Genomic DNA, 9427 nt, shown 5'->3' on the forward strand with positions numbered 1-9427 from the left:
TGATGAAAACCAATACAATAGCCTACTGAAGGTTTCCTCTCTCCATCCCTGCCTCATCCCAGCTACAGGCATTACAAAGGAAAAAGTATTCCTTCACAGGTGATGATCAGAAGCAATAATAGACCATATAGCCTATCTATTCTGAATGCAACCTAATATTGCGGGTTACTTGAAAAAGCGCATCTAGAAAAATTATAGACAGTGGCATATTGATGTGTAGGCTAGAGAAAACAATATGCGAAAATGTACATCGTCAATATATAACCCGTACATTTCCATATTTGGAATTGGAAACTTACTGTCCGCCTCCATAATAACCACACACATTTTAATTCACACTATATCATTAAAAAAATGTATGTTTCTTATCTTCTTGTTAATGTGATCCCCCAAAAATATCCTGGAGAAGACSGCGGCGCGCTGTACATCGACAAGAAGTGGGAGATGAGTGTGTGTAGTCATGGGAGATGTGCGGCACGTGAGGGTACCAGGTACCACCTCGGGATGTCCACCTCTCTAGCTTGAACGTCTCACTCTAATGCACAAATCAAAATTTACTGGGGGGAGGGTGGTGTCCTAAAAACCACCCTGTGTTTATGAACGTGAATATGGACTTAGCCAATTAGCATGCTTTTGTGGCACAGCTGATGCCAAGCAGGGCTATCTATGGGGGTTGGCTGACCACCACGAACAAGCCCACTCTCCCTGCTTGTTCCATTATGCCTACACTATGATCATAGACAGCTGCAGACAATGATCAGCTAGGGGGAAAATCAGATTGAACATTTTGATGCTATATTTGTAAGTATATCAAATATATGCAACACATTTTCCACCAACAAGTTTCTGTGCCAATGCAACACACAACCAAAAACAAAGCATACCAACTTCAGGCACTTCAATATCATGGTTTGCGTTTTCAACACCACAATAAATAGACAATGTCAATCTCAACAAAAAGAAAATACACCCTCCCTACCTTGTAGGACTACCCAGTATGGAATCCTGGGCTTGACAATCTCCACATCATTAAACTTTTTGGTGTTTTGTAACAGATATCTTTATATCTATCAAATGTCAAATGGCCGCTGCAAAGTTTGCGATTGATTTTATTTGTCAGTTAAAAAAAGTACCCAGTACAAATATTTGTTTAAGTGACTGGGATTGTACAATAAAGTCGAACAGACTATATATCCATTGTTGTCCATACTTTTTACATAAATAAATATACAATTGCATAGATACAGACACATTACAGGGTTAATGTGAAATTAATATGGTTGATTTTTAAGGTTAGGGAGAAGTGCAGTGAATAGTGACACTTTTTAGGATGTCAATATAAATAAATATATTTATGGTTGCTCGTAATTTTGTCTTGCCTTTTAATCATTATATGTGTTATTATTATATGTTTGCAGTGGTGTGGAACCTAGTGTCCAAGTCACTTATGATGTTGTCCATAGCAGTAAAAAACACTGTGTTCCGAGACCACTTTGGAAACAAGCGTTTTAAAGAATACTTTCAAGTGATATCCTCTGGGTCCATATTTTACATTTTGTTGTATATGCCTGTTACCCAAAATAAATTCAATTCAATAGACAAAAATAGTTTTTACTGTTCACACACTAGCAATCTTTTGACATTCTTTTAAAGAGTGGTTATGGTTGCTATGGCTTTGAGTTGCTGTGGTAGTTTGTTCCACTCAACAGCACKGATATATACACATGTTCTTACCAGATAAGACTCATATTTCGAACAGTGAATATTAGAGTCTCTGGCATTATGCTGGTGGACATCTAACAAATGAAAAATAGTTGGATAGATATCTGGGGGCTGAGTCTGTGATAATTCTGTGGACCAGACCTAAATTAATACTACTCTTTTTCCCCCACAGATAGCCATCCTACCTTAAAATGTTCTACCTCCAGATAAGTATGAAGGGTGAGTTTAAGTACACTTGTTACAAGCTTGTTCTGACTTACTCTTTATATGTTTGTGGCTGCTGGTGAACCATAATCTGCAGGCATAATCAAAGTAACACTGGACTAGGGCACTTGCCAGAGTCTTTAGGGTGTCTATAGATAGGTTCCCATCCAACTGGTAAATATTAAAAAAAATCTGCATAGTGTTTCCATCAAATTGACTTGAGGATAAAAGTCTGTGATTAAATACGTAGTGCACGTCAATATAACTTTTGCGGTTAAATTCCCATGTACTGAATAAAAAATACAAGTTAAATGGGTTTCCATCACATTATCAAATCTAGGTCTACTGATGGTTCCGTCACTAGAAATGTTGATTAGGTATAGCCAATGTGCCCACTCTGGTATTGGCACATGCGCTCTAGCAAACAGCTTGCAGATACAGTGCAGGTATAGCCTATATGAGATTTTTATTTGTCAAACGGCAGCCAAGCATCGATCATCATGTCACCAGAATAAGACCCTCAATATTTATTGAAAGGAGCATCAAGTTCATCACTGTGCACTTTCACCACCCTATGAAGTTAAAAAGTATTTAATCTAGCCTAATAAACTGCATTTTGTGACAATTCCATGTACAGATAAATATTTAAGCAGTTAGGTTGAACAACTCCACTGTAAGATCAATGTTTTAAAATGAAACATGTATGGAAACAGGTGAATTAACACTCCTCAGTTAGCAGGCTCAAGCAAGCTAAAACCCACATGGTAGCAAAAACTAATTAGCAGAAATTGTTAACAAGTTAGACATGATTTAAACACTTTGCTGTAGGCTACTATTTATTAGTTAACAAAAAATAATGTGTCATATAAAATATATTCACCTCACCCAGTATTGTAATCAAAACTTACCAAAAAGCATGTAGTCCTTGGCTCAGACAGTGTAGTAGTGTGGGCTCAATAGCATCTCAGTGTGCAAGATCTTGAGAATCAGCTGTACATGTGATGGAAGAATGCACTGTGCATGCAGAGGGTTGCAATTCCATTGAATTGGGGGTAGTTTAACCAAAATATGCCACAAGACCTTGAATTGCCTTGTGTATCCCACAAAAAGGTTCCCTTTTATAAGCTAACTTTTTTGATGAATTTAAGCAAAATTCTCAGGCTTACTATTATGGAAAAATTCTGGAAATTTAGCGACCCTTTGCAACCCTAATGTCAGGCCATTTTGAGGATGCTGGAATTATATTTTGGACACACGGACGCATGCCTACAGGAGACCTTTGAAGTAGCCTAATCAGATTAAAACTATGTGACTGGTTGTGTTTGTCACATATAAAAGTTACATTTTAAAAGTGAAATGACAAATATTTAGGCTATATTGAAGCACTAGGTTCTAGGTGCGTAAAGAATAGCTGCTCAGATTGGAGAAGAGGCAGTGCACATTAAGCTTTCCTGAATAACTGGGCCTGCCAGGAGCATGTGTGGCCACATTACTATAGGACGACTTGGGAGAATGATGATCTGCAACAGATTACGCATATCAGTTCTAGAAGTAAAAATACAGCCAGACTGGCCTGCTACTGTCCCTTTCTAAACCTTAAACTGTCGAGATGACCCACAACTGATTCAAATGGAGTGAAAAATTCAAATCATAGGGTTTTTGCGCCATTATGTACATTAACTGCAGCTTAGAGTACAATTTTGTACTCACTTGAAAACAATACAATTGTTCATTGCATTGTGGTGTTAGTCTAGGTAGGATAATTGTATTGTCCCATAACAAGATCAATAGGGGAGCTTTTTGAGCTACGTGTCATGTCTTCACTGTTCCTTCATGAGCAATGATGAGCCTGGCCTCTCAAAAACATTTGTCAAGGATGGAAGAAATTATATAGGAAAACATGCAAAATAGTGAARGTAAACCAGGGAAAAACGCACTACCCTCCCCTGTACCCAATAATAACCAAACACTCCCCTATTTTGGACCCCCTCCCCCAAAGTAAATTTCCAACTGTCCCTAATGAAATCAAAAGAATAACAAACCCATTCTCATGGGAGAATAAGTCACACCATTTTAGTCGAGAAATGGGGTCCGACTCATTCTTGAATCCCCTCTGTAGGTTACAGTGGCTTTGTTATATAGGCTACCACCTGTACATTGAGACCCAACTCCTAGACCTTGGTGTAAGATAAAAGGACCCTCTCGACATGGTACAGTTAAACCAGTCAAAGTGCTACTTTATATTGCACTGCATATCCAAGACGTGTCTACTTGATATGAATGGGCACTGTACCATATTTTCTAATGTCAATTGCTGCCCTATTCATGAGGATGCATATGGCCACAGCTGTGACTAACTTCAATATGAGTCATCTCAAAACCAACTGGCACAGACACACACTAGAAATGTGTTACAAGCAACCCATTTATTTATTTTCATCATTAAATATAAGCAAACAGTACATCTAAAATAAAAAAAATCTATGCAGTTTTGGCACTACACTATACATGAGTGAAGTACTACACCGAACCGATGCTTCAATGAGACTAGCTTTTCAAGTCTTCATGGATGAACAAAAAATAACTCTCACTAGGGTTTTAAAAAAAAGAATGGAGAATAATATTGTATTGTAGAGTAGAGGAAGGGGTGTGATGCTAAGGTGGTAGACAGGAGGTTTGGTTATTCCTTGGGCCTGTTTCCCGGACACAGATTTAGCCTAGTCCTGGACTTTGGCTTTCTTGTCCTGGAAAAGCCTTGTTTCAATGGAGACTCTCCAATTATCTGTGTCAAGGAATTACCAGTCCCTTGTGGTTCTGAGAGGTGTTTAGACAGATGCCATGACGATAAAACTGCGCTCATCAGCTCAACACAGCACACACATAAAGCCTTGGGGAATGAACACACACAATCACTCCATCTACTGCATATATACCATTGCCAATGAGAGAGCAGGATGAAATCAAAAGCTCTGTCACTAAAAAGATGAACAACCTATTTACTCACAAACCAAAATCTTTCATTACCAGCAACTCTTAGAATAATAATATCAGCACTTCAAACCAATAAATAAATAAATAAATACATGTTTGTGCATTTATGTTATATACATATGCTATATACACATTATAAAATATGCACATATCATATATAGATTAAACAATGTACACAAACGTCATGTACGTAAATGTGTGTGGAAGGTTCAAATCTATTCTAAGTCCCAAATGGCACCCTATTCCCTATATAGTGCACTACTTTTGACCAGAGCCCTGTGGGCCGTAGTCAAAAGTYGTGCACTAAACAAATAGGCTACCATTTGGGATATATTCTCAATCTAAACGCATACAGACTGTGGCTAAGAACACTTCACTATAGGAGAACTGGGACAGTACGGTTTCTACCCTCTACTGGGATAATACAGTTAGTTGGCTCAGAGTTGATAACATTGAGGGGATTTTGTGCTGAGAGCAATAGTACYGGGGGACAGGGACTAGCTCTSGTCCAGGGCGTAGCGTGCACTCCTCCACAAGTGGTGGTGAATTAGTGGAGGAAGGCACACTACACCTTGGACCAGAGGTAGGGTATCATCAAGCATTCCACATAAACACACGCAAGCAAATAAAGAAAATAAAAATTTAAGAAAAACTGTACAGTAGTATTACAAACCGCAGGACAATCATCCCTGCTATGGTTTATCCTTAAATATTAAGTGTAGTAAAAATGTAAATCAGCGCTAAATACACAACTTTTATTCCATCCATTCAACCATTACGCATTCGTGTTCCCCACGTCCCCCCTTTTCAGGGTCCTCAGGGTACATCATTAAAAAAAAGAGAGAAAAAAGGACCCCCCCCACAAAAAACAAGCGGTTCTTAATGGACAAGTCCCAGGTAGTTCCTCCCTGTTTTTCATTCTATTGTCTTCCGTTTGATGCCTAATGAATACGACCCAGATGTTGTCRGTTGGTCTGGCCAGAGTGCAGGGTCCTGGATGTGAGGGCTCGGTCTACCCTCATGCAGGCTAGTGTGTTCTGTTCTGGGCCTGTATTCACACAGTGTCTCAGAGTAGTGGTGCTGATCGAGAATCAGGCCACCCTGTCCATTTAATGGTATTCAATATGATCTGAAAGGCAAATCCTACTCTAAACCGCTTTTTGTTCAGTCTGAGGCCTTCCCAGTCTAATGCCAGAGTGAGGAATTGTCAAGTGGCTCAAAGAGGGCATCGAGGGTGACGTTCCTCCGTTAAGAAAACATAAAAATCTCCTGAAAGTTGCACCAGGGCCCTAAAGAGAGACAGAATGCATAGCAGAATTAATGCTTGGCCCTAAAAAGAGACAGAATGGATAGTGGAATTAATGCTTGGCTCTAAAGAGACAGAATGGATAGTGGGATTAATGCTTGGCTCTAAAGAGACAGAATGGATAGTGGGATTAATGCTTGGCCAAAAGAGACAGAATGGATAGTGGGATTAATGCTTGGCCCTAAAGAGAGACAGAATGGATAATGGGATTAATGCTTGGCCCTAAAGAGACAGAATGGATAGTGGAATTAATGCTTGGCCCTAAAGAGAGACAGAATGGATAATGGGATTAATGCTTGGCCCTAAAGAGAGACAGAATGGATAATGGGATTAATGCTTGGCCCTAAAGAGAGACATAATGGATAATGGGATTAATGCTTGGTGCCTTGTATTGTTTATATGGTACTGTAATTTGTGTTGGGATTTTTCCACCCAAGCATACGTTTGAATTGTGTGTGTGCGGTATTGTTCTAGGTATCTAGGTTTAGTATCAGGGAGAAACCAGGTGTGTGGGTGTTACTGTTAGCTGCTGTGTGTGTACGTACCAGGGATCTAGGTTTAGTATCAGGGAGAGACCAGCAGGTGTGTGGGTGTTACTGTTAGCTGCTGTGTGTGCGTACCAGGGATCTAGGTTTAGTATCAGGGAGAGACCAGCAGGTGTGTGGGTGTTACTGTTAGCTGCTGTGTGTGTACGTACCAGGTATCTAGGTTTAGTATCAGGGAGAGACCAGCAGGTGTGTGGGGTTTACTGTTAGCTGTGTGTGTGTACGTACCAGGTATCTAGGTTTAGTATCAGGGAGAGACCAGCAGGTGTGTGGTGTTACTGTTAGCTGCTGTGTGTGTACGTACCAGGTATCTAGGTTTAGTATCAGGGAGAGACCAGCAGGTGTGTGGGTGTTACTGTTAGCTGCTGTGTGTGTACGTACCAGGGATCTAGGTTTAGTATCAGGGAGAGACCAGCAGGTGTGTGGGTGTTACTGTTAGCTGCTGTGTGTGTACGTACCAGGGATCTAGGCGTAATAGCAGGGAGAGACCAGCAGGTCGGTCAGAACCAGCAGCTGGTCGTCAGTGAACTGCTGTTTATGCTCCTGCCAGTTGTCATGATGAGTCCGCCTAAAGTTAGACAGGGTCTTCTTCACCGTCATCTGCAGGAGTAGACGCAAGACGCATTCAGGAACAAGATGACCGGGAATGGGGAGAGAGAGACGTGTGTTTGGGGTCCCCCTCATCTCTATAGGCTGTGTGTCGTTGAGGTGTGTGTTTGTGTGAGAGAGCAGTGTGTGTGTGTGTGTGTGTGTGAGTCCTGTTCACCTCAATGGGCTGTGTATCATTGAGGTGGGCACTGAGGTTCATCAGTAGTTGGGGCATCCAGGTGGGAACATCGTAGGGGCTGGACAGGATACAGGCACTCAGACCTAACACTCCAGCATGACGCCGCACCAGATCTACACACACAGGGAGGAAAAGACTGAAAAGGAGCATTGAAAAGCTGAGGTATAACAGGTTTAGTAAGGTCAAGYAAACTACAATCTAGAAGACCATCTAACACAATCATGGTAACTGTGTTCCAGGTAAGGCAATGGACCGTTGCATGTTGACCAGGGTTTCCCAAACCCGGTCCTCAGGACCCCAAGGGGTGCACGTTCTGGCTTTTGCGCTAGCACTACACAGCTGATTCAAATAATCAACTATTCATCAAGCTTTGATCATTTGAATTAGATGTGTAGTGTTAAGGCAAAATCAAAGACATGTACCTCCTGGGGTCCCGAGGACCGAGTTTGGGAAACGCTGATGTAGACAGTGGTTGTTCCAATATCCACACTAGCAATAGCACTTACAATGAAGCTATGCATTGGCCATTCTAGTGTGGATATTGGAACCGAGCCAGTATGCTTGTAGCGCTACCAGGAACAGTATGCATTCTAAGTAAAGCATTGGAAAGTTGTGTTAGTAGCTACCTCCGGAGGGGATGGTGTCCACCACGGAGCCCAGCTCCCTCTTCCTCTTCTTGGGCAGGCGGGTCTTGCAGAGGGCCTCGAAGTGGCTCTGCATGGGGCCCTCTATGGACAGGAAGTTACACTGGAGGAAACCGCTCAGCGTGGTGGCAGCCATCTCCCTCACCTGGGGGACAGAGGGAGAACAGAGGTAGAGAAGGAAAGGGGGAAAGAGTTCATTATTTACACAATGTGACAGTGTGTGTGTGTGTCCATATACAGTTGAAGTCAGAAGTTTACATACACCTTAGCCAAATACATTTAAACTCAGTTTTTCACAATTCCTGACATTTAGTAGAATGTGAAATGTCAGAATAATAGTAGAGAGAATGATTTATTTCAGCTTTTATTTCTTTCATCACATTCAGGTCAGAAGTTTACATACACTCAATTAGTGTTTGGTAGCATTGCCTTTAAATTGTTTAACTTGGGTCAAGCATTTCAGGTAGCTTCCCACAATAAGTTGGGTGAATTTTGMCCCATTCCTCCTGACAGAGCTGGTGTAACTGAGTCAGGTTTTAGTAGGCCTCCTTGCGCGCACACCTTTTCAGTTCTGCACACACATTTTCTATAGATTAAGTCAGGGCTTTGTGATGGCCACTCCAATAACTTGACTTGGTTGTCCTTAAGCCATTTTGCCACAACTTTAAGAGTATGCTTGGGTCATTGTCCATTTTGGAAGACCCATTTGCGACCAATCTTTAACTTCCTGACTGATGTCTTGAGATGTTGCTTCCATCCTCATGATCTATTTGTGAAGTGCACCAATCCCTCCTGCAGCAAAGCACCCGCACAACATGATGCTGCCCACCCCCGTGCTTCACGGTTGGGATGGTGTTCTTCGGCTTGCAAGCCTCCCCCTTTTTCCCCAAACATAACGATGGTCATTATGGCCAAACAGTCTATTTTTGTTAATAAGACCAGAGGAGATTTCTCCAAAAAGTACGATTCTTTGTGTCATGTGCAGTTGCAAACCGGTAGTCTGGCTTTTTTTATGGCGGTTTTGGAGCAGTGGCTTCTTCCTTGCTGAGCGGCCTTTCAGGTTATGTCGAATAGGACTTGTTTTACATGTGGATATAGATACTTTTGTACCCGTTCCTCCAGCATCTACAGGGTCCCTTGCTGTTGTTCCTGGAATTGCAACTTTTCGCAGCGAAAGTACGTTCATCTCTAGGAGACAGAGTGCGTCTCTTCCTGCAGTCTCTCTGTC

The 9427-nt window shown here is 41.5% G+C and overlaps 1 protein-coding gene across 1 annotated transcript in view; it reads right to left on the bottom strand.

Moving 5' to 3' along the window:
* Positions 1–4333: 4333 nt before the first annotated feature.
* Positions 4334–9427, bottom strand: part of LOC111968069 (proteasome activator complex subunit 4B-like) — a 77468-nt gene continuing 72374 nt past the window's right edge. Inside the window, 4 exon segments of the mRNA XM_023993601.3 lie at positions 4334–6206; positions 7227–7368; positions 7535–7668; positions 8182–8344. Of these exon segments, the coding sequence (XP_023849369.1) occupies positions 7234–7368; positions 7535–7668; positions 8182–8344 (432 nt within the window). The 3' untranslated portion in view covers positions 4334–6206; positions 7227–7233.

Source organism: Salvelinus sp. IW2-2015, linkage group LG8 (assembly GCF_002910315.2).
Source record: "Salvelinus sp. IW2-2015 linkage group LG8, ASM291031v2, whole genome shotgun sequence".
NCBI lineage: Eukaryota > Metazoa > Chordata > Actinopteri > Salmoniformes > Salmonidae > Salvelinus > Salvelinus sp. IW2-2015.